This window comes from Scleropages formosus, chromosome 8 (assembly GCF_900964775.1).
Source record: "Scleropages formosus chromosome 8, fSclFor1.1, whole genome shotgun sequence".
In the NCBI taxonomy this organism is placed as follows: domain Eukaryota; kingdom Metazoa; phylum Chordata; class Actinopteri; order Osteoglossiformes; family Osteoglossidae; genus Scleropages; species Scleropages formosus.
This window is the reverse complement of record NC_041813.1, coordinates 10,706,057-10,731,857: the sequence shown is the minus strand read 5'-3', so window position 1 is coordinate 10,731,857 and position 25,801 is coordinate 10,706,057. Positions and strand designations below refer to the sequence as shown.

The following is a 25,801-nucleotide window of genomic DNA, read 5'->3' as shown; positions in this document are numbered from 1 at the left end:
CTTCAGTAATTGTGCGTTTATATCTTTTGAAAGGCACATCTGTTTACTGAGTTATATGTTGCTTTGTAGAAAAGTATTTTTTTCAGTGAATAAATGTTAGTGACAAATGTGCTGGATATGTGGAGGGTAATTTGTCACAGGCTTACGGAAGTAATAGCAGAGAAAGCTCAGTGTTTTGCTCAGTTTCTGGCAAGCAGGTTCCTTTTTCTTCTCTGTATGAGGTAGGACTGATAGTGTGAGCCTCTGAGTTCCATTGACTGATGTGAAACCCGTCCCCAGACTGTCTGAAACCTGTACCCAGACTGTCTCCTGCCGTTTCTGGCAGGATTGTCTACCTCCTGGCCAACACACACACACACACACACACACACACACACACACACACACACACACACTTTTCCAGGTCAAGACAGAAATATGTTCTATTTAAGGAATTTTTTTCAAAGGATATTTGCTAGCTGACAGGAAGCTAATTTTGTCCGTCCCCTTCTTGTTTACTGTAATTAGGCATATGGTTTTGCCCAAGCTATTGCGCGTGTGTGTTCTGACACTCATTCTAACACTCTTGCCATGCACATCCTCTCCCAACCACAGGTATGTTTACAACATTGGAATTTAGAGTTTATAGTATTTTGGTTTTTGCCTTCTGTCAGATATATGTTATCGATGTTGTGCTGTGGCAAACTCTTAAGGCTCACATAAGATTTAAGTACATTTTGAATGAACAAAGTGCAGCTACATTTCACAAGAATGTTTTTCTTTTTGCTCTTTTTCCTGCTATGGAATGTGTTCCAGTGGGCCAAGGCATGGTGGAGCAGGGACAGGCCAGAGTGTGGAGCAGTAGTTAGTGGAGTACAGGTGGGACTGGGGCGGGACATGGTGAAGTAAAAGCAGGGCAGATGTGGAGCAGGGGATCGACTGGCTGTGTCCTGACAGGGCAGTTTAAGGTGGCATGTTGCAGCTGTCACTCCTCGCCCCCACCTGTCGTCACCGAGCAGCCACTTCACAAAACCCACTCAGCTGACCCAATTAGGCACAGGGAAGAAAGACAGGAGGGAGGGGAACACGAGTATATTAGGCAGGAGAGATCCATGCAGAACGAATACATCTCAGCCTGAGGGACAGGGTGTCTGGGTGGACCTGGTCTCAGCCCAGCCAGGAATACAGCTCTGCTCTGCTCTTCACAAGCTCCTTGTTGCTTAGGCGTTCTGTCAGAGGTGGGCTCCACTCACCTAGGAGTCCATAACGTGTAAGACGACGCTTGAGGGAGGGGGACAGACGCTGGCTGCAGAGGGATTGCGTTGCTGAAGGGTATGTGTCGTGGCCCTATGGCCATGCTGCTGCTCCCAAGGGAGGAGTCAGAGATGGAGGGCTTGCAGACCGTGGCCATGCTACTGCTTGTCTGTAGCTCCCTGAAGTTGTTGCACTTTCTCGGCCTCATTGACTTCTCCAGTGCAGGTAAGGAGTGGCTGGTACAGGTGGTGTGCTCAGTGAGGTCTAAAGTAACTGAAGTCAGGTGTCAGGAAGCTGGTGGATGGGCTGGGGAGTGTTCCCTGACAGCACATGGACCAGCAGGCTGCTTTGCTTTGGAGGTCCAGAGAGAGTTGTACAGCAGCTGGAGACATTTGCTGTGTTGGGGGCTGTTGGTATGATTTGGCGTATCACTGTGGAGGCAATGTGTCACTGAGGTCTTTGCTACTGGATGTCTTGTTGTAGTTATGGGGCAGTTCCATGCCAAGGTGTACCATGGTACCACGTGGGGTCTTATTTTGATGGGTGTTGCTGCTACTATAGTGGTATTAGTAAGGTGTTGCTGTGTCAGTTGCGTGTAACTGTGCTGGGGTGGGGTGTTTCTAAGTCAATGGGACGTCATGCTGGTGATGATAGGGGATAGATTTCAGTTATGCAAGGCTAAATGTCTTCATACATCTGAGCTTTCTCCAGTGCTGTGGAACATGTTGAGGAGGCTGATGTCAGGCTCACGGTGGTCTGAGTCACCCCACTAAGGACCTGCTCTCAGTGGACACGGTACAGCTGGCACGGATGTGTCCTTAGTACCCTTGTGAGCTCTCAGACCCTTGCCTATTCCTATGTTCAGACATGTCATTGCCAGTATAATGTTTTGTCTTTGGGGGGGTATGATGGTGCAGTAGGTTTAGCCAGGGGCTGCTGTGTGGCGGGTTTGGGGTTCGAGTCCTGCTCGGGGTGCCTTGTAGTGGACTGGCATCCCATCTGGAGTGTGTGTGTCCTTCATTGCCAGGTTAGGCTCCAGCTTGCCGCAACCCTGCTCAGGGCAAGCAGTTGTAGGTATTGTATGTGTTTTGTATTTACCGTTCCCAGTATTCTGAATAATTATTAAATTAGGCAGTGCTACAGAACAATATGACATGAATAAATACTGTTCCAGAAAGACTGTTGTTGAAATGTTTTTGAAATATTAGGAACATGCTTTATGCCTGCAGCTGTAGCACTTGTTGCACTGGTGGCACTTGTGCTCTGAAGAAAACTGCCCTTTCAGTCACTACTGTCAGACCGTGATAAGGTTACAGTAACATCTTTGCCTTGATTTAACATAAACTGATTTTTAAGTCCATCATGTTTCCAATCGTGTTGAACTAAGAGATGTAGCCGTGCATCTCTCAAATGTCAGCTATAAATACCCTGTCTGATGTTCCTAAGGCAGCTAGCGCCATGAGTGACTTTTGGAACCTGTTTCATATTTTTGATTTATTGATAAGAGATAAGGGCAAAAACTGAGAAACTGGATATGGCAGGATTGAAAGATGAAAGACACAGAACCCTAAACGAGTAAACATGCTACTTGAACTTGTTAAAGCTACACAGATTTGGGTCCACATTGCTGCAGTGCTGCTTATTCAGATTTTATGTTTTTTGTTGTCAGTCTTTTCCCAGTTGCTCTCTTGTCTTGTTATAACTTTCCCAACTGAAATAATGTCAAGCCTGGTCAGCAAACAATTGTTGTGTGTGTGTGAGGAGGAATTGCTTTGCATGCTTTCAGCTGTGTGATAACATCTCTGTGTGCCTTTGGTCTGAGGCTTCCCTTGCTTTTAACATGTTTGTTGTCAGACAGGCAAAGTGCCATCAAGCAATAAAAGCAAAGATGAACATGACCTTTTCTGAAACACTCTGAAGGTGTGACATTCAGAGAAATTTCTCTAAAAATCCCTTTTCAGAATCTGATGTAGAAAACATTAAATTAGGGTAAAATGTATATTAAATATAATTATTTAAAGTTGAACTTCTGTTTATTCATTTAGTCCACTTTGTAACTTCATGACCAGTTATATGTAACTCTGGCAACTTAGTACAAATCTCCAGAATTCCACAGTTTTTTTTTTTACTTAGATGTGGGGAAAAAGGAGTTAATTAAACCCCCATTTGTTGGTAGTGTAGCAGTTAAATGCATGGAATTTTAGTATGAAGATCGAGAAATCCACTCCTTGATTCTGTTGAAGTACCTTTGAGTAAATTGCTTACCTCTGGCTGCTTTCACAAAAATTTCCTTGTAATAGATCAGATATCATTATATTTGAACAAAGGCATCAGCCAAGTCACAAACTGATGTGCTATATACCTTGAGAATACACCACAGTAATTTAATAGCAAGCCACATGGTGTGCAGGTATTTCCTGTTTTCAAGACATAGTTTAATTGTTTTAAGCCTCCTGAGAAACTTCACCCTGATGAGCAGACATTATTCTGAGAAACACACATGCATAATCCCAGTCACTGTGTGAATTTCATACAGACTGTCTCTTCAGTGGGAGAAATGTTTCCTAACCCTACCCAAAACAAAATGTACCGTAAACCATACATGCAAACACAATGTCCCTACAAGGTTTATTTTTTAGGATTTACAGACATGTGCCCACAGCACGGTGACAACCTAATGTGGGGTGTGTGTCTGTGAGCCCAAGCTGTGAGCCCCCAGCAGGATCTTTCTGGAGCTTCTGAGAGCACACAGGAGATGATTCCCTGTTGTGTCATTGTTTGTGTAGCTGTGCGCATTTGGCTTTACTTTGTTGTGCTTCTGTTTGCCCACTATTTAGTGTATATATTTGATTATGTGTACATGTGAGCTTGCATGTGTCTGTATTTGAGTCTGCTCACGAGCTTCCCTTATTCCGTTTTTAGAACACTCACCGGCAAGAGCATGCATGCATAACTCTGTGTCCCTGTGGTTTGCCGTGCCCTTTTGTCTACCTACCCAGGCATATGTAAGGGCTTGTGCACTGTGCTCTGTATTTAACCTCTCTGCTGTGGTTGGTGACTTGCAGGTAATCCTCCTTCCAGCCAAACCAAAAAAACCATAAAGCAGAGATTCCTCAAACTGCTGCCATGCTGTGGGCCCAGCGCCGCACCCTCAGTCAGTCAATGCAAGTGTTTCTCAGCTTCTTTTCCCCAGTCTGTCTCCAACCATCACAGGCCCACATGCTCATTCAGTTCCTTCCACTGCCAGTATTAAGAATGCACCATAAAGTCAACCTATAGACTGGTGGTGTTCGTTGACCAACGACCACCCAGGTGAGAGGTGGACCGAGTGTTATAACCAGTGGCACTGTGTCAGCCCACATCAGCCACCTGATCTGTCACATCTGTCCTGCTACTGGATGCGTTACAATGTCTGGTTTATTCTTTCAGTCAATTTAGCCTCTCAACTAGCGGTCTCCCAGTGTGCTTTTCATTTCTTTATTGACAGTACAGGGATCAAAGAAAACATGTGGCTTGTGCCACTTTGAATCACAGTTGGCTTTCCTCTTTGTGCCTCTGTTTCTAATTATTTGATTCAACCTGGCAGGTTCCAGAAGTTGCCTAGTCGGGGTGCATGTGTGAATTATGAACAGAAGGGGCCTCCATAATGGCAGTTGGAAGCACTCTCCAGAAGCACTTTTATTATGGGTTTCTTCCGGCATCTGCTCATTGCAGTGGTCTCATGTTGAGGACCATGCTGTTATAAGGACTGCAGTGTGCCTCTGTGTGGGTGTGTGACCATGAATCAGTGTGCTGCTGTGGTGACCATGTGAAATTTGTCACATCTTTTCTTTAAATGTCACTAAGATGCAATGCTTTTTTCATTTCTGTTTTGAAGAAACACACATTTGAAATTTGGAAACAGAAAATAGATACTCCCTGGATATTCATAGACAGAAATATGATAGAATGGGAGAGAACAGTGTAGTGTGGGTTTGCTATTTTTAAACAATGCATTCTGTCTTTCTTCAAACTCTTAGACTGAATTGATTGTAAGAATTGACTTGCATTACTCTTAGAATGATTATATTACTTATGACTGGCCCCATGGAGGTAACGCCCTGCATTTTAGATGATAACAATGGGCTACCTGCAGAGCAGGATGGAACCATGTTAATATGTTTCCCACACCCCCAACAGACAGCACTGAAGATGACTTTGAGCTGTCCACTGTGTGCCACCGGCCTGAGGGCCTGGACAAGCTGCAGGAGCAGACCAAATTCACCAAGAAGGAGCTGCAGGTGCTCTATCGAGGCTTCAAGAATGTGAGTCTCTACTGTTACACTCAAGGTTGGGGTTGAATTCGTTTAGAGTCTGTTCCGTTGATTGCTGTCAGAGTTGCAGATCACTGGACTGACTAGTGTAACCACCTGTGTCCTCTCCAAAGGAGTGCCCCAGCGGAGTAGTCAACGAGGAGACCTTCAAGCTCATCTACTCCCAGTTTTTCCCCCAGGGAGGTGAGCATCTTTTTCTGCATGCTGTTTCCTAGCCTTGGGTTTATGCAGACATCAAGAAAGGCTTTGTGAATACCTAAGACTTGTAGATGAAGGCAGTGAGATGTTCAGTTCGTTTCCAGAGATCAGCAGTTCCAGGACAAGTAAAAATAAATATTTGTGAGTGTAAATCATGTTGCACCAAGTTGTATTTTCCATCTGAGTTTTCTCAAAGGAAACATAATAAAATTGATTTTTTTTTGCTCCTGCAAAAACTGTTGTATGTGATTGGGTTGTATTTGGGAAAATTTTTTCCTCCTCTGTTAATGTTCCTAGCAGAGGAATTAATGTGAGGATGTCTGCCTTCTCAGAAATGTGTTTTTTCGTTTCAGATTCAAGCATGTATGCACATTTTCTGTTTGAAGCCTTTGATACTAACAAGAATGGATCTGTTAGTTTTGAGGTGAGATCTTTTTATGTGTACACATGAAGCAACCTCATTTAACGACTCTTGAAAATGTAAGGAGGAGTTATACTTACAAGCAGGGCTTGTCCTTTGAGTGGTCTACTACTTCTCCATTGGAGCCCTCCTCTCTCTAGATGGTGTTCAAACCCAAGTTTTGTTTGTGACCTTCTCCCCTCACCTTGTTGCAGGACTTTGTCATGGGCTTATCCATCATCCTCAGGGGTTCCATCAATGATCGCCTCAACTGGGCCTTCAACTTGTATGATTTAAACAAAGACGGCTGCATTACCAAAGAGGTGCTGCTCAGGAGATCAAAAAATACACTACTACCACCGTACAATCCTTTGTGTAGGTTAGGGATAGCTAACTAGGTCAACAGATCCCAGTATTGTAGTTGAGGCCCTAATGTTGAACTTTACCAAGAAATCTGCAAATTGTCTCTGTCTCCTCAGTGCTCCATCTGACAAATTCTTCTGCTCTGCCTTACAGGAAATGTTGGATATTATGAAATCTATCTATGATATGATGGGGAAATACACCTACCCCACCATGCAGGAGGATGCTCCTCGAGAACATGTGGAAAACTTCTTCCAGGTGATCAAGTTCATAAATCATAACATGGAATCTGTAACATAACCTTTTTATTTTTTTAAAAAAAAGAAACTCTGAAATTACAGCTACCCCACTATGCATGAATGTGACAAAACATTGTTCATCCATAACCCGTTACAAATATTTACTAGAAGTAGTCTTTTAGAGCGTGGTTTCTCATAAAATGTAGTACTTAATGACTCTTAAGTAATACAACTGGACATAGAGCATTATAGTGTGGGTGAAACTGAATATGCTATGGAAATGGTTTTATAGTTTATTGGGTGCCAAATAGTATGCTACTTTTTAGATGACTAAAAAAATCATGAAATGAGAAATTCTGGTACAACACAACATATGTAAACAAAGATCTTTAAAGTCTACAATAAACAAGGTAGGTAAATGATAGCTATGACACTGCGGTTATAACCTACTTTTAAAAACATCTTAGAATATATTCAGACTATAGAATTAAAATGTTCATAACTGATTTCATAATGTCGGAATTATTTATTCACTCTCCTCCAAAATCTGTATTACAGATTTTGGCTTTTGTGAGGCAAAGATTTATCAATTATTTTTCATTTGTTTAAACTCTAATTCTCTGGAGAAATACTGAGGATATCTCAGTGCAGATATCTACAGATGGATCTCTTTAAGTATGATCTGGAAAGTCAACACCATTTTTCCATATGCTCTTACTCACTCATTATATCGCTACATTATACTCATACATAGTGTAATATATTGTAGTGCTCCTCTGTGGTATTGCTGCAGACAAGGTCTGGAGACAAAGGTCTTTAGAAAGGCTTTGTACTGTAAGCATACATGCCCAAATGCTGTCTTGAAAAAGTCATAAGTTGCACTACAAGAAGTCAACTAGAACCTGCAATGTCAACTCCTTGCTGGGCCATGCCTAGGTACACTTGTGGACCACACATATGCATTCCAGCATCCTTCCAGAAGTAATGCATGAATAACACACCCACATTTATTCATTTAGCTGATGCTTTTCTTCAAAGCAACTTATAATGTGAAGGTTACAATTATTTACCCTTTTATACAGCTGGGTAATTTTACTGGAGCAATTCAGGGTAAGTACCTTGCTCAAGGGTACTACAGCCAGAGGTGAGACTCAACACTGTGACCTTTGAGTCCAAAGGCAGTTGGTCTAACCACTACACTACCAGCTGTCCCCATTACACACAAAACAACCAGTCTCTCTCACACTCTCTCACTCACACACACACACACACACACACACACACACATTTTCAGAACCGCTTGTCCCTTACGGGGTCATGGGGAACCGGAGCCTACCCGGCAACACAGGGCGTAAGGCCGGAGGGGGAAGGGGACACACCCAGGACGGGACGCCAGTCCATCACAAGGCACCCCAAGCAGGACTCGAACCCCAGACCTACCGGAGAGCAGGACTGCAGTCCAACCCACTGCACCACTGCACCAGTCACATACAACTATACAGTATACAAACAGTGTTCAACAAGAACTACCATATTTACTCAAATATAACTCACACTTTTTTCTCTCAAAATTCAAGTTAAAAAATCGAGGTGTGAGATATATGTCGGAATTTTCGGAAACTAAAGTTTTTTAGGAAAAAGTTAAATTGACATTTATAATTAAATCCTCAGTATTCATCATAATTTATAATTGCTCACATTATTTATAAAATGAATGCACTTGCACCGTGGTTGGAACAGCTGCCTTTGGCTCCAAAGGGTGCTGGTTCAGTCCCTGTCTCTGGCTGCAGTGCCCTTGAGCAAGGTGTTTGCCCTGCAATTGCTCCACTACCTTTGCCCAGTTATGTGCCTGTGTAATTAGTATTGGCCCTGCGATGGACTGGCGTCCTGTCCAGGGTGTGCCCCCCACCCCTTCTGTCTTGTCTCTGGGATAGGCTCTGGCTCGCTGTGACCCCGCTTGGGGCAAGCGGTTATTACAGTTAGCTGGTTGGTTGAATGTACTTGGTGTTTTGTAGTGCAAGTTTCTGTTTACACCACTATCGCACTGAGTCACCGTAAACTCATGCCCTGCTGCTTGATTGCCATGTTTTTCTGCGAAATCAGTAACTTTGAGTTTAAAACCAGCACTGTAACTTGAATGTTTGTTCATATTTCAAGTAAAGATTACCAGTAATTTACAAGACTTGAGATACATTATGAACAATAATTCACAAATGACTTATGAGAAGTAATCTGAAAGTGAAGCACGGAATGGACAATAATGGTAGGCCAGTATGCGTATGATTGGTGCAGTATTAACAAAAGATTACACAACTCAACAACAAAGGCAAGCCAGCGATTGTTGAAATGCTGATTTTCTTTAACTGAATTCCAAAATATCTGAAACTGCTGTAACAACATTATTATTTTTTAGTTTTAAACTTTTATCATGTGCAAGGTATATGCAAAACTTTTAATTTCTTTTTAAAAAAAGTAAAATTAGGGGTGTGAGATAAATGCGAGGGTGAATTATATTTGAGTAAACATGGTATTTACATTCATCCACTCAACACTACCCTGATAATTTATAGCAGTCCAGTGTTTATCATTACAGTTTTAGACTTGTTGATCTTTAGGTTCTTTAGGTAAACAACCTTCTACTCCTCCTGTAAGATACCCTCTTGCAGATCATTTTTCCAGGTTTGAAGCTCTCAGTTAAATTAGTCTTTTCATCCGAAAAGTTTGAAAAGCATCCCTATCTTCTATAAGAGATATTTTCTCTGGACAGGACCAGTGAAGTTGTTTTATGCTGTGACCATTGTGTTAATTGCTTTTAAGGGTGTAAAACTTACTTTATATAGGTTCAGTACTTGAAAACTCTTTAATGATATAGGATCCTTATGCCATGTATATATTACATTTTATAATTGATAAGTTCAGGTCTGATGCTGATTGATTTGTCACCTAGATTGTAGAAAAACTAATTTAACAATAAACTTATTATACACTTTTTGTGGTCCAAGGCTGAAATGTCAATAACTTGTGTATGCATCTTGCTTTTCTGCTGAAGAAAATGGACCGTAACAATGATGGCGTGGTAACTATTGAGGAGTTCATTGAGTCATGCCAAAAGGTATGTGTACAGAATATTTCAACAGAGAAAGCATTTTATTTTCATTTTAAACTATGACTTATTCAGTAATGTATATATGACCTGTCAGCAAGGATCCAGGAGACCTTATGTATGACTGAGAAAACTGGCAGGTTGCTATCACCATGGATGTGCCTCACTGTTACCTTTCTGCTCTGTACTCTTCCCCAGGATGAAAATATCATGCAATCAATGCAGCTCTTTGACAATGTAATTTAGGGTGTGGTTCTGCGAAGAAAGCAACAGGGCATGTCAGATGATTCCTGCTTGTACGGGCCACTCTGACCAACAGCATACTACCACTCCGACCTCACCTGCTTCCATGGGCCAAGGGACTCCTTTCATTTGGTTTATTCCTGTAAAAGAGAGACATGGAGGCAAAGGATGGGGCCGGTATTGAAGGATACAAACTGACATTTTTTTTTTTTTCCTGGTTCTGCATCACGTCAGTTGGACATGTAACCCTTATGGACATAGGTGGAATCAGATTCTAGCACTGAGCAAAAACCTCTGCTCTTCAGCAAGCGAAAACATGACTGCCATTCAAGTATAATGCATCTATGAGAAAGTAGTCCAAGTGATGAAAACCCAATTTTCAATTGCATGATGTCACAACATACCTATGCTGTTTAAGTATTGATCACAGTACTCCAAAGCCTGCTGTCATTCTCTGTACCTGAGTGTGTGTGCAGTTCTAATGTGTTCATCCTTCCAGGCCTGCATTGGCACTGGGCAAGAGTTAAGATCCCCTTAACCAGCGGCAATGCTTTGGCCTTTAACACCCACTTTCTCTACAGTCCTTTTATCTGTTCACCCTTATGTAGGCAAGGCATTTTATTTTACCGTTGGATGATTGCCAGTTCAGTGAGGCAGGTCAAGACAATCTCGATCCATCCCAAATCCAAACCAAGCCAAGGAAAAAGCTGAAGTTATAGTTGAAGGTTATCTCCGTGATAGGCATAATATAGACCCTTACCTTGTAAGTCTGTATTGCATAAAAAGAATGATTCAAGCAGTGATCCCTGAAGATATGCTGATGACACAGATGAATCCTGACAATATAAAGGATTGTGCTTCCTTATATTATGGAAGGACAGGAGCCAAGATACTACGATACAGCAAAGACTAACAATTCACAAGGTTCCTGTTTCCCACCACTGAGAATTTTTTGTGAGTTTAGTTAGTCAGTTGGAACCATCTCCGTATCCAACAAAGAAGGATGGTGATTAAAGTCACTTACTTACAGAAAGAAACTTATAAGGATCATTATTTTCACTGTGTCCTCAGCTACACCGGATCAAAAATGTGCCCATGGCCAGTTCAAGGTCTGGGAAACATTAGCTCTTAAGATTTGCCAAAGTAACATTTCTGTGTATTCCTCTTGTTCAGATTGAACATTGTGTTTGGCTGCTGCAAAGTATTTGTCCTTGTTCATTTCAAGCATGTGATTTGGGTCCACTGTCAAGCCTGAGTCAAGTGAGCATGAAGTTTGCTGTTGTGTGTGGTGAGCTGCTGAAGGACTTCCCTCTGTGGACTCACCAACATTAACCACCCTCCCAGCTGAGAGCCTAAGGAATCTGGGAGACTTTACTATCCAAAGCAGGTCATGTCACCATCCTTCCTTCTACATTATGGCTACAAATATGTTTGAATGGTTAGAGAGCAAGATTACACAAGCAGTGTTATCATGAAACTGCTTTTTAAATTTTGAGTACCCAGTAATCAGGGAAATTAGGCATAATCAGCAGTTTCCTCAAAACCCATGTTTGCAATATAAGGTGGGTAAAAGCTTGACCCTATCTGACATAGCATTTTCTTGTATTTGTGTGGGAAAAAGGGGCATAAATTGTTTCCAAGCTATCTTCCATTACTGACCACAAGTGATCCTTGTCTATATTCGCATGACATAAATAACAGAAAATATTAAACCATTGTATTTACTGTGTCTAACAGCCTGACCGGCTGCTCTGCATTTACAATGTATATTTTGTACAGATTCAATAAAACTCACAGTTGCTATGCAGTCATGTAAGTGGAACAGTCACTGCCTGTCCCCTTGTAAGACTGTACTCTCTCATGTCCACTGGAATTCTACCCTCCTGTATCCCACGGTAGCCAGTAGTAACCTGCAGCAATACCCAGAAAAGAGTAGCAAGTACAGTCATCCGTAAGACATGCCCATTAGAGTTAATTTGACTTTACAAGGAGTTTAACACCCTTTCATTATTTTATGAAGCATTTATTTTTGTTTAAAAGGACTGAATCTGGATTTTGTGTATCCCAACCTCTAAGCAGGATGAGACATTTACAGTTATTCGTTCAGGGGACACTTTTCTCCAAAGCACCATAAAATTATTATTCTGATGCCTTTGTCCATGGAGACTTACAATGTTAAATACACTTCTTCGAACTTCCTACAGCCACCCACACAACTGATAAACCAGACTAATGTAACACAGAGACATATTTTACAAGCAATTTGGAGCCACTAATTAACCTGAAACATGTCTGTTAACTGTGGAAGGAAACCTTTGCTAACATCGGGAGATGCAAAGGGGGGATGTATTGGCAGTGGGGGATTTATATGTATTATTCTATATCTTGCTGTTTTTACGGTTTCTTTTTATAACAATATATTTTATGAATATGATTGTTTCATTAATTTTTGTGTAACTACAAGTTTATTGTGTCATATCCCATAAGGTTTATGTGATGACAGGGTTAGACACGGTTTTTGACTCTACACGCAATGTCCGCAGAGTAGTGTGACAGGGCCTATGTATTCACACACTATGGGCAAATGAGAATCAACAATTTATCTGGAACACTCACAGGAAACACACAATTTAAGCTTATAGTACATGATAAGCATAGGCATGCATTTATACAGTATTACAGAGTAATAAATGAAGAGAAACATCCTTGTCTTGCAATAAATGTTAACTGAAGTATCTGTCCATTATAATGGGATTTGGTATAAATGAGCATCAGTTTTAGGAACTACAAATGTTTATCATTAAAACAAATGATAATTATGTGTTGGAGATATGAAAATTCACCTTACAAAGGGTTTTTCAGGAACACATCACATGTGTAGGGTGTACACTTAAACACTTTATTTCAGTTCAGCAAGAAGATGTATACAGTACACAAATAATTCAGTTACATATCTGTGCAGAGCAGAACATAAGTAAAAAAATACCATGTACACCAGCAACCTAATAAAAGTGCAAAATCCCACAATAAATCACTTTCTAAGGCTTTGCAGTTTCAATCTATAGAACCAATGATTCATCAACCAGCAAATACCAGATCAGCTGAAGTCCTTTACCTTTACACATATTTTCAAAAATGAACCTTAAAACTGCAGGATGTTCATTAAATATAAAAATATGTATTTTTCCACAAAGAAACTCAAATTTGATTTTACATTCTTATTCAGATAAGATCTTAATGGGGAAAATTTTAGGAGAATGGGATGGGGGCATCTAACAGGAAAAGAAAGTCCAGAGCAGGTGGTCTGTACTTGCACGTGTTGCAGCTCTGCCTAGTACAACTCAGGCCATCACTTAGCTACCCTGCGGAGTTCTGCAAGGACCCACATGGCCAATGTGAGAAGTGCCAGTGAGCCAGACTGGTGAGTGGCTGCCAGCGGAGTGGGGACATAGAAGAGCAGAGTGCTGATACCCAAACCCACCTGTTGGAGACAAACAAACACTTTCAGGAGCATGCACATTTAAACTCACTATAACTGTCACATAGTACAGAAATATTCCACTTCTGTTTCTCTTGCTCCACTTTCATTAAGAATTAAAAAGCCCCAGACTGTCTATCAAAACTCTGTCAAAGAAAAGCCAGCTGGCATGCTGAGAACCTGTCCACACTTACTTGGGCATAAGCCATCGCCAGCAGGCAGCTCAGAGCAATCTTGGACCTCCGAGGCAGCACCATCCTCCTGGAGAACAAGTAGAGCCCTGTGATGGCCGTCACCGTGCAGATGCCCTGGAGCAAAAGGCACAAGCTTTTCTTCAACACAAACCACAGCCACAGCTTGCTCACTGCATACCTCTGTGCATGTAAGTGTGTGTATTCCTCTATACTACCAGTAAGTGCATGTGCATTACATCCTGTTTACATGCATCTAACTGTGTAAACAGAAATGTTATGAAAGAGAGGCTAGATGTTCACCAATATGCGGTGGTCGAACTGTACTGTGGTGGGGTTCTCAAAAAAGTTCTTTAAGAAAGGGGAGAAGGCCAGCAAGTCATCAGGAACCCAGCGCTCGCCCATCTTGGGGAAGGAGTTGTAAACCAGGCCAGCATCCAGGCCAGCCACAAAAGCCCCTGTAACGGCAGAATAATCTCACAGAGGCTCTGAGCAGAGATACTCTTCTGACCATTGAGTCCACGTGAAACTTACTAAGGGTTCTTATCTCCAGATTTCTTTTATTGCATAACGTACAAATAAGGAGCGCAGAGGTGCACCCTTAATTTTGTGGGGGAGGTTAGATTGAAACAAAAAACAAAATAACGATAATGTTCAACACTGGAGCAAAATTCTTGTTTAACACAAATCCGTTATACTAGCCAGTTATAAAACTTAGAATTTTACACATTAGTGAAAGTAACATCATTTACATAACAGTAAGGTTTCTTTCCCACAGGACCAGCTGCTCCAGGCTCAAAGCTCCTGTACACATGCACACACCCCAGAGCAGCATGATTCTCACCTGAGAGGGCTGTGAGAAAGACAAGACCCCCAGTCCCCCGGGCGAACCGCCGCAGCAGGGTAAGCTGCCGTGTGTCAGGCAGCTTCCAGAAGACAGGCAGAGGTGAGAGAGGAGAGTAAGGCTTCAGATTTGAGTCTACTGGCTTGGAGGTTACAGGTTTTGGTTCACAGAACTAGCATTTACAACCAGTTCTTATTGCTCAGAGCAACCAAACACTTACAGAATGAGTCTATGTTAATTTACTGGGGATTTTGTCCTACTAATAAGTATTGATAATTAAAATAAGGCCATAATAACAACACAGTTTTTACATTTATGTGAACAACCAGGTATCAAATATCATTTCTCTGATGATGTTATTCAGAGCTTATTTCCTCATTCCCTACAAACATAATACTGTATATGCTCTGAGGAAAAAACTTATGCAATATACTTTCAACAGATTCAAAAGAACCCATTGAGCCTTGCTTAGTGTCAAAACATAGCACCATCACTGGAGAAACCTGGTGCAGCAATATAAATGTTTTAAGTGCTCAGATCTTGACATTTAAAAAACATCTTTGACATTACTTTGTACCATCCTGACCCATGACAGGTGGTATCAGAGCACTGTTTTCTAGGGTGGCTTGACATCAAGTAATATAATCAGGTAATAAAATTAGTAGATTACACACATGCAGTAGCATCCAAGAGGGGGTGGATTTACCTTGTGTGTGGGCAGGAGCAGGGAAAGCCCCATCCACAAACTGGCACAGTACAGTACCAGGGCAGAACCCAGGTGGGCTGCAAGCCGGTACTGGCTCACACGAGGCACGTCGTAGGACTCTGGTTTTTCCTCCAGACCACTCTTTACCATATACCACCCCAGCAGTCCCTGACAGAATCAAGTCTTCACATCAGTGATACTTGGCTGTAGAAGATCTTACACTGAACCATTCACAACAAAAATATTGTTTAATGGAAAAATTAAAATCTAACTTCACAGAGTGCAGGTCACGATGCGAAGAAAGCAGTATAGAAGTCCAGAATGCTATACCCTCCACATTTTTGTTTCTATTAATAATGATGGTGAGTAACTTAAATTCAGCAAACGATTCTCAGTGAAAATCTAACTTACACAGGTGTCCCTGTTGGATAGGTACTTTTGGGTGGGTGTGGCACATATTACTGGGACAGCTGGTGGCATAGTGGTTGTGCCTTTGGACCAAAAGGTTTGAATCCCACCTCCAGCTGCAATATCCTTGATCAAGGTACTTACCCAGCTGTATAAATGGGTAAATAACTGTAGGCAGTTTAAAATTCTAAGTTGCTTTGGAAAAAAGCATCAACTAAAAGAATACATGTAAATGTAATGATACCTGGAAGAAGACAAATCCACAGAGGCCCAGAATACAGCCTTTCATAGGGCGGGTGAAATAGCCTTTCCTCCAGAAGTAGACTGCAGGCAGAATATAGGCTAGGCCCACCAGTCGGCCCCACATACGATGACCCCACTCCATGTAGAAGATGGCCTTGAACTCCTGTAGAGTCATGTCATGATTGAGTCTGCAAATACATCCATAAGGAATCCTGAAATCCACTACTGTGCAGATTGCCTTGGACGTTTTTCTTTTTTCTATTATCTCAGCCTTAGTAAGTACCTTTAATAACCTGAATTGGTGAAGGGGGTGCATTTTAATCAGGAAAAGAAAGGGCTGCAAAATTGAAATATCTTTTGTATAGAAATAGAAAAGTTTAGGTCTCAACAGCAGCAGGATTCCACCAAAAGGGAAAAATTCATTCAGCCATTAAGGCGGGGGGTTGTGTGCTCAGGACATGGATGAAAACATAAAAGAAAACGCTACAAAGAACTGGAACTCACATTTTAAACTCTGGGTACTGCTGGTACTTCTGGAACTCGGCCTCCCATTCAGCCTCTGTCTGGGGGGGTTTCATCTCTTTGATTAAGTGCCAGTCCACCATGGACAGGCCGGATTCAGTCAGTCTGCAAGCGAGAGAGAACAGCGCACCTCACAGCTAGGTGACGATGCAAACGCTGCCATGAGGCTTGAAAGAAGGGAAAAAAAAAAAAAACAGCTGCACAATTCTTTACCACAGTCCCACCTCAATCTGAACTCACCTGGTGACTCCACCCAGAACCACAGCCCCAACCACCAGTCCACTGCAGCCCACCAGCCATTTGCCCACAATGCGGTTGGTGGCTGCATTGGGCACTGTAACAGCCTGTGGGGTCTGTGCTCGGACAGCCTCAGCTGTGAGTGTAGATCGGCGCCTGTTGACCAGCCACGACCTGACCGTAGATCTCTACCACAACACAAAAACAGGCCCAATTGGATAAATGGCAGCTACACTGACTGTACAGGGTTGAGCACCAAGGCTGGTGGTCACCTGATACTCTGCAAATTAACTATATTGGACAGTCTGGTGTCTAATAAGAACTGACACACTGCGTGTGATGGCTGGCCCATCACAAGTCACACTTCACCACTATGACAGGTGGGGGAAGAGTAAACATAAGACCAGAGGTCATCCCAGAAACAATGAAGCTCTGAACATGAGCACGTCACGTGATGTGTTAACACTGCACTTCCATAACAGGAATATGCGGACTAGTCCTGTGTGTGAATGAGGACTGAATCGATTGGTTGTTATTGTTCACTGTAGTCCGAATTAGAGACCACAAAATATTTACACTTCAACTTGCTTGCCTATTTTTCAAGAAGACAACAGTTCTGCTGTTTCAATCACTGATGATGCTGTGCTTAGTTTACAAACCAGTGGTCCCCCGCATACTATCCCATGACAAATGAATGCTGCATGTTCTATATGAGCTTACCTGCAGTGGCAGGCGACCGACAGCACATTGCTGACACCGCAGCGATAAGGCGCGCAGCAACACAGACATTGTGGACATATCAGATGATAGGAGGTGCGGCGACACAGCTAAATTGCGCAGGCGCACCGTCGCCCTGAACGTGACAGTTTCCGCTCATATTCACCTTTGATCTTTGACACAGCGGTCTTGGGTTGCCTTTTTAAAACGTCGATTGAACGATATACGTTGCCAATATAGTGAATGTCATGTACAGTGGCCTGGAATAAAACTGTTACAGAAAATAAAGCCAGCTTTTTTTTTTATTTTTTATTTTTTATTTTTTAACAAGACCTCCGGGTTAGCGTTGCGACTACTACTAGCCTAGGCGAACAGCTCGGTCTGCACGGGGATCCGCTAATTTATTATATATTCGTGGAAGCGGGTTATACGAGACATGATGAAAAACAGTAATTGAATTAAGACTGAAATGATCCTTAAATGTGCATACATAACGCGGTCCTGTGAGAAAGTGCAGTGAGGACGGAGATGACGTATCTCTGACGGGATTCACTCAGCAACTCTATTCTGCATAAACAAAATATCACTCTTTATTGAACATAACAATTTCTTTGAGTATGTCATAGTGTTTATAGGAACTCTGATTCACGCGGTTTTTCGAATAATTCGTCCCCACATAAACTGGCCATGGCAACATAATGGAAGGCTCCGCTAAGCCGCCATATTGGAAAAATGCAAACGTCAAGACGCACGCAATATTATACTTTTAATTAAACCAACTGCAGAAATAAGTGCAGCAGAGAAATGCTTCTCATTTCACAAGTACTTCGTTTCTTCTATGTAAAAAAGTCTTAAGGGGGAATTTATGTTCCTAGCAAGTGATAACAGAAGAACAAGTCAGATGAATTTCTGCAGTTTCTGCTGTGCATTAATCTGGATTGTTTACATTTACATTTATTCATTTAGCAGACGCTTTTCTCTAAAACGATGTACATCTCAGCAAAAATACAATTTCTGCATTACATTAAGAAAAAGAGACGTGGCAGCAGACGTGATTCTTAAGCAAACCTAGTTTGTTACTTTCCACTTGATGCACCGATGTTCATTGCTTGAGTAGGTGCATAAAATGCAGGTTAGATGAATCCTGATAGCCTCCTTTTTTTAAGAATAAGGTACACAAACAATCACATACAATGGCGGAGTAGCGGCTGTGTAAAGGCCTATCTGGGGATGATCATGAAGTTACAGTGCAAGAACATTTACGCCACACATGAGCTGGAGAGATCTTGGGCGAAATGGGTCCGGAAAAGGTGAGTTTTCAGACCCTTCCTGAATGTAGACAGAAATTCTGCAGGGGAAGGTCATTCCACCACAACAGAGCCAGAACCGAGGACCTCCGTGCTTTACCTTTCGTGTGCAGGACCACCAATCGAGCAGAAGTAGATGAGAGAAGGGGTCTGGCTGGGGTGTAACGGTTGATCAAGTCTTGTAAATAGCTAGGAGCAGTTCTACTGATGCATTTGTAGACAATAACCAGGGTCTTGAATTTGCTATAGTTTGCTGGCTATAGGAAGCCAGTGCAGAGAAATGAGTAGGGAAGATACATGGGAACACTTTGGCAAATCAAACACAACTTGTGCAGCAGCATTCTGAATCAGCTGCAGAGGTTTGATGGCAGTAGCAGGAAGGCCACACAGGAGAGGGTTGCAGTAGTCCAGACGGGAAGTCACCATGGCCTGAACAAGTAGTTGGGCAGAGTCAGTTGTGAGGTAGGGACGGATCCTATGAATATTATGTTATATTATATCCCATGCTGACAGAGGATGATGTCCGTCTGCCATGACGATCGAGACGTTCCATGCTGAGCTGGGGATCCAAGATGCCATTTAGCAACATAATCATTATTACTTGTTACACTGGCTTACAATTGTTACTTTCTAAAATGTCCAGGAGGGGTGGGCACCCACTGGCCCGTGGACCTCGCGAAGTTTTCTCTCCCTCAACCTTCAGTTGGGAGTTTTTGTTCCTTTCCCCGGTGGCCAGTAGGCATACTTATAGCTCTATAAAAGGACTTTATTATGGTAGCCATTAGTCGACTGTCTTCTTTGTTTGTATCTGTTTTTCTTGCCTTCTGCCTATGTTAAAGCGTTCTGTGTCACTGCGTGAGAAGAGCGCTCTATAAAAATAACTTGAATAGAATTGAATTGAATTATGCAGGATGTATCTGGCGTCCCGTCCTGGGTGTGTCCTCTCCCCCTCCAGCCTTACGCCCTGTGTTACAGGGTTGGCTCCGGTTCCCCGCGACCCCATATGGGACAAGCGGTTCTGAAAATGTGTGTGTGTGTGTGTGTGTGTGTGTGTGTGTGTATCTGCAGGACCGGGTTGTGGCTTCAATGTGCTGAGAGAAAGACAGACTCGTGTCCATCATTACTCCACACTCTTAGCCGAGGAGGTAGGCAAAATAAGTGAGTTGTCCTGTTTGATCGATAGATTGTGACAGGAGGACAGGCCAGCTGGGAGGTGAAGAATCTCTGTTTTGGAGAGGTTGAGTTGGAGGTGGTGATCAGACATCCATGAAGAGATGTCCAACAGGCAAACAGCAATGCATGCAGAATTGTCTGACGCACCAGGTGGAAAGGAGAGGAAGAGCTGGGTATCATCAGCATAGCAGTGATGTTTGAATCCATGGGAGGCTATGACCTGGCCGAGGGAGGAGGTGTAGATTGAGAAGAGAAGAGGACCCAATACCGAGCCCTGCAGAACATCGATTGAGAGAGGCAGAGGAGAAGAATGAGAGCTCAGCCAGACCACTGGATAGGATCTGTCAGATAGGTAGGACTCCAACCATCTTAGTGCTGCTCCTTTGATCTCAACAGAGTCACGCCCACTCCTTACTACAGATCACAATTGTTCCAGAGAACATGCACCTTAACAAACCACAAAATACAATTTAACAAACAAATTAATAGAAGTGTCACCCATAACTACACAGACACGCAACCGATTGTGTCTGTCGATCCGCCCAGCTACACGACAGGAATACGTGTTGGGAAAAAGCGGTACCAACATGGCTACAATTACCTGAAACACCACAAACTGCAGCAATAGACCTCCAGCGCAAAATATAATGCATAATGAATGGGATCAATGGTTTCAACGCTATTAAAGGGGTCGGATCAGCAAACAACTGTTAAAGTATTTAAATCAGATGATCTTCAGGAAGGAAAATTGTGTGGTACAGCTTTGTAGCTTAGTTTGACTGCCCTGCGAACATACCAACATTTCAGTGGAACTTTTATGTCCACTGACCTTCTTTCCCAATAAAACATAGTAAATACTAATGCTGTGAGTGATGTGTGCAAGTGTTCACTGTCTTGAGCGTAAAATCTGGAGATTGTTGCAGATCATTTTGAATAATTTAGATTCCCAAAAGAAGAAAGGGATTAAGGAAAGATATTACTTCTTCCTCAATTGTTTTCACACATTTCTCCAAATGAATGTAATTGCTCTCAAAACAAATTACCAGAGCCAACTGAACACACTTACCTTGACCAAAAAAAAAAAATTCAGTTCCACTGCATAAAGAAGTACTGCCTTTTCTTCTACTAATGCATTTACCAAAATTAAATACTAACATCAAAAGTATGTGTGCGCTCTGTTGACTGTATAATGTAGTCTGATTTACATACACAAATACATGAATTCAAATGCACATTCATCACAACATTCTCTACTAATGAATTCTGTTGTATAGCAATGAGTTATCTGAAAGAAAAAATATGCACTGCAATCACTGAACTTTATTGATCATGCCTCTCATTTACATCTGGCCAGAGAATTTCATCTACATCGCAGCATATATTCTCGCGAGCTATGCCTTGTGGGGAAAAAAACGTTGTGAATGTTGAATCCATGCTTGACAAGCTGCTGCCTCAACATCTCCACAGGCCTCTTCCATTGCTTGAGGAATACTTACTTGACTGTAAGGGTTGCAATCATATACTTTCCATCTCCAACAGGAGAAGAACTCAGCTGGAGTCAGAAAAGGAGAATATGGTGGAAGGAACACCATCTTGAAATGTGGGTGATGCTCAAACCACTTCTGTACCAACGCCAAATGGTGGAATGGCACATTGTCCCAAACAACTACAAAGTTTTGCTCGATTTGCTTCTGGTCAACCTGCGGGAAGAGGATTTCATTGAGGGAGTTTAAAAAATTTTGCATCCTTTTGGCATTGTATGGCCCCAAGACAGCAGTGTGTGTCATTGTGCACCAGTAGTTGAAATTGCAGCAGACATGGTGATGTTGCCTCCCCGTTCTCCAGGGACATTGGCCATCGTGCCACAGTCAATCACATTCCTCCCTCTTCTTTTTTTGTTAAGGCTGAAGCCAGCTTCATCAATATACAGGTACTCAAAATGAGTAGCACTGCTGTCCAACTCCAAAATCCTCTAGAGTAGGAAAGAACACAAGGTACAATAAGTTAGTGTTTTCTAAAGTAATGGTATTGATTGCAAAGTTTATACTTTAAGTGTTGCGGAGCAGTCCAGGTTCCCACTTTGACACAGCACTATGCCCAGAGACGCCTGAATTTTTCCCCTTAGAGTGGAATAGTATATAGACACATACAGTAACATCCAGGAAAATAATATCTTTGTATTTACAATAAAAGTGCAGTAATTGTGTGACTTACATGTACTTGAACAAACTGGAATCGCAACTCCTTCACACTGAGAGTTCCTCTCAAAGGGTACTTTGTATATCTGCTTCATCCAGATGGCATTTCTCCTTACAGCACGATCAATTGTGGCAAGACTGCATTGCTGAATATTCTGGAATACTTGGTTATCCTGTATTATTCTTTGCTGGATTTCTTTGAGGCGGATGGTGTTCTGGACCACCATGTCAACAATGGCATGCTCTTGTTCAACTGAAAAGAGTCTTGTTTGTCCACCTGAATGTTGTCAAACTTCTATTCTGAAGAATGTTTGGATAAGTACAAACATTTATAGCAGAGAACTAGAGTACTGCATTCTAACCATAGGAGTGCAATGGTATGGTTACTTACCAGTTTTCACACTGAAATGTGCAGATAATTGAAACCACTGTGGATCTGTTTATGTTGGGCTGAACTCTCTGCCCAACTTCTCTGAAGAAGAGACCATGATTTATGACATGGTCAATTAGGGTGGCCCTCATTTCATTTGAAACCCATCTGTACCCAATCCTTCTGCCTCTCCTCCCTCCTCTTCCACCCTGCTGCCCCCTTCCTCTCTGCTCATGTCTTGTTACATTTTCTTCTCTTGCTCTTTCCACTACACCATTGCCCTCTGCCCTACCCATCTCTTCTCCCTCTACTCCTCCCTCTTCTCCTCTTCCTACACCCTCACCTCCTGTCCCCTCATCTCTTTCTACCTCTTCCACTCATCTTCCTTTACCCTCCCCACCACCTCTTACTCTTACACATCTTCCTTTTCCCCTTCTCATTCTTGTTATTATTTTTTTTTTGTCTTTTTTCGTTTCCCCTTTTGTAATTGTAAGGATGGTGATAATTGTGTAATCAATTAGGAAATTTGCATTTCCTGTGTTGTGTGTATTACTAAATCAGCGGATATCAATTTGGGGCTCATTGAGAACATACCATGTGCAACTGAGCATTGAACAAATGACAGAGTTTTGCTTGTTGTGTTTAGGAAAAGGTACATAAATGTAAATGTTTGTGATTTGTGTTAAACCAATGAAAGATATGCAATTGTTTTTTTCCTGATGTATTACAGTTCTGGTTGGCTGCATGAACTGTTGTGCAAACATTGCAGAATTTTGTGCACAGTGTTTTGGGAAAAGTATGCATGTCATTTGAAATTAGTATGAGATAGACAAGAACTTACAATCTATTTAGGACAATGAATGAAGTATTCAGAGGTCTGTGTTAATTGTTTTGAGAGCAGTGACCAGAGTTTGGAGTAATGTGTCAAATCGATCGAGAAAAACTGTAATTGTTTTGAGAGCAGTGACTGGAGTTTGGAGTAATGTGTCAAATCGATCGAGAAAAACTGTAAATATGGATAATAAACTGCAGATGTGATCATCGGCCCAGAAAAGGTAGCGTGCTCTGCAACAAGCACTTCGGAGGTGATCAGTTGGATCAGACCGGACAGACAGGAAGGAACTGTGCCCATTTTATTCATCTTTCCTGAGCATTTACAAGTATTTGCTACAGCTGTACTGTGGAATGCTAATAGTCTGCATAACACTGTAACATTCAGTTATAGAATCATAACTAGTCAAACAGAGGTACAAAACACAACTGACTAGTACAGTAGCAGTGATTTTCACAATGAAGATTCATAACTAGAAAGCTTGCCTTGTCAAATTTCCATCCATCCATCCATCCATCCATCCATCCATCCATCCATCCATCCACCCATTTTCTGTCCCGCTTGTCCTAGTAGGGTTGCGGTGGCAACATGGAGACCAGAGAGGCCCAGCTGCCCCTTTCCCCTGCAACTTCCTCCAGCTCAGCTTGGGGGATCCCCAGTTGTTCCCAGGCCAACTGTGAGATATAATCCCTCCAGTAGGTCCTGGTCCGACCTCGGGGCCTCGCCCCAGTTGGCCATGCCTGACATACCTCCTTATCAGATGACTGAACCACCTCTACTGGCTCCTCTCAATGTGGAGGAGGAACGGCTCTACTCTGAGTTCCTCCTGGATGTCCGAACTCCTCACTCTATCACGGAGAGTGAGTCCCAACACCCTGCGGTGAAAACTCATTTCAGTCACTTGTTATTCGCGATCTTATTCTTTCGGTCATTACCCAAAGTTCATGACCATAGGTGAGGGTAGGGATGTAGATCGACCGGTAAATGGAGAGCTTTGGCTTATGGCTCAGCTCCCCCTTCACCACTACAGTCTGGTACAGCAACTGCATTACTGCTGCTGCTCCCAGTCTGTGGCCGATCTCATGCTCCCTTCTCCCCTCACTCGTGAACAAGACCCCAAGATACTTAAACTCCTCCACCTGGGGCAAATTCTCTCCCTTTACCTGGAGAGGGCATGCCATCCTTTTCCGTGAGAAAACCATGGACTCAGACTTTGAGGTGCTGATCCTCATCCCAACCGCTTCACACTCAGCTGCAAACCGTTCCAGTGTGTGTCGGAGGCAGCTATGTGACAGTGCCAAAAGGACAACATCATCTGCAAAAAGCAGAGATGTCACCTTCTGACTCCCACACAGAATGCCCTCCTGGCCTCGACTGCGCCTTGATATCCTGTCCATGAAGACCACAAACAGGAGTGGATACAAGGAACAACCTTGGCGGAGTCCAACACCCACATTGAACGGGCTTGACTTAATGCTGAGAATGCTGACACAGCTATTGCTTCATGTGTACAGAGCACCTCCCACAGAATTTCTTGGGGAACCCGATTGTAAGCCTTCTCAAAGTCCACAAAACACATGTAGACTGGATTTGAGAACTCCCATGCCCCTTCAATTATCTGTGAGAGGGTAAAAAGCTGGTCCAGTGTTCCACGGCCAGGACGGAATCCGCATTGTTCCTCTTCAATCTGAGGTTCAACTATTGGCCAGAGCCTCCTTTCCAGGACCCTGACATAGACTTTCCCAGGGAGGCTGAGAAGCGTGATACCCTGATAGTTGGTACACACTCTCCCGTCCCCTTTCTTAAAGATAGGGACCATCACCCCAGTTTGCCAATGCAAAGGCACTGTCCTCGAGGTCCATGCAACATTGCAGAGAGGTGTCAGCCATGACAGCCCAACAACATTCAGGGCCTTAAGCAATTCTGGGCAAATCTCATCCATCCCCGTTGCTTTGCCACCGTGGAGCTCACCAACTACCTCAGTGATGTCCACCAGGGAAATGGATTCTGACAGCCCGGAAGCCTCTGGCCCTGATTCCTGTAAGGGAGGCATATCTCTTGGGTTTAAGAGTTCCTCAGAGTGTTCCTTCCATCTCCCGACAATGTCCTCATCAGAGGTTAGAGTTTCTCCACACTTGCTAAGCACAGCCTGAGCGAAGCTCCTGAGCCACCTGATGGTCTCCAGAACCTCTTTGAAGCCAACCAATAGTCATTTTCCATAGCCTCTCCAAACTCCTCCCATGCCCTGGATTTTGCTTCTGCAATTGCAGCCACTGCTGCCTTTTCTGCCTGCCGGTACCTGTCTGCTGAGTCAGGAGTTCCCAGAGCCAACCAGGCCGTAAAGGCCTCCTTCTTTAGCTTGACGGCTTCCCTCACCACTAGTGTCCACCAGTGGGTTCTTGGGTTGCCGCCCTGACTGGCACCAACAAGCTTTTGGCCACAGCTGTGCCTGGCTGCTTCCACAATGGAGGTTTTGAACAGGA

At 42.9% G+C, this 25,801-nt stretch overlaps 2 protein-coding genes across 4 annotated transcripts in view; one reads left to right on the top strand and one right to left on the bottom strand.

Moving 5' to 3' along the window:
- The window catches only part of LOC108942584 (Kv channel-interacting protein 2), a 92,825-nt gene extending 80,377 nt beyond the window's left edge, over positions 1-12,448 (top strand). The window contains exons 1-8 of one of the 2 annotated variants that reach the window (XM_018766015.2): positions 1,361-1,458; positions 5,413-5,537; positions 5,660-5,729; positions 6,098-6,168; positions 6,360-6,467; positions 6,661-6,765; positions 9,796-9,858; positions 10,048-12,448. In XM_018766015.2, coding sequence (XP_018621531.2) covers positions 1,365-1,458; positions 5,413-5,537; positions 5,660-5,729; positions 6,098-6,168; positions 6,360-6,467; positions 6,661-6,765; positions 9,796-9,858; positions 10,048-10,095 — 684 coding nt within the window. In that variant the 5' untranslated portion in view covers positions 1,361-1,364 and the 3' untranslated portion in view covers positions 10,096-12,448. Of the gene's footprint in view, positions 1-1,360; positions 1,459-5,412; positions 5,538-5,659; positions 5,730-6,097; positions 6,169-6,359; positions 6,468-6,660; positions 6,766-9,795; positions 9,859-10,047 lie in introns of those variants that run through there. The other variant, XM_018766016.2, reaches the window with a different exon arrangement.
- Positions 12,449-12,953: 505 nt separating this feature from the next.
- cox15 (cytochrome c oxidase assembly homolog 15 (yeast)) lies at positions 12,954-17,566 on the bottom strand. Of its 2 annotated transcripts, XM_018766161.2 has the most exons (9): positions 17,442-17,566; positions 16,725-16,909; positions 16,467-16,589; positions 15,964-16,150; positions 15,312-15,479; positions 14,606-14,687; positions 14,065-14,219; positions 13,765-13,878; positions 12,954-13,573 (listed from the first exon to the last, which is right to left on the bottom strand). In XM_018766161.2, the coding sequence occupies exons 1-9, from the start codon at positions 17,517-17,519 to the stop codon at positions 13,442-13,444; spliced, it is 1,224 nt and encodes a 407-aa protein (XP_018621677.2). In that variant the 5' UTR covers positions 17,520-17,566; the 3' UTR covers positions 12,954-13,441. The 2 variants fall into 2 exon arrangements, with proteins under 2 accessions (XP_018621677.2, XP_018621678.2); XM_018766162.2 differs by lacking the exons at positions 16,725-16,909; positions 17,442-17,566 and having other exon boundaries at positions 15,964-16,125; positions 16,467-16,547.
- Positions 17,567-25,801: the final 8,235 nt, after the last annotated feature.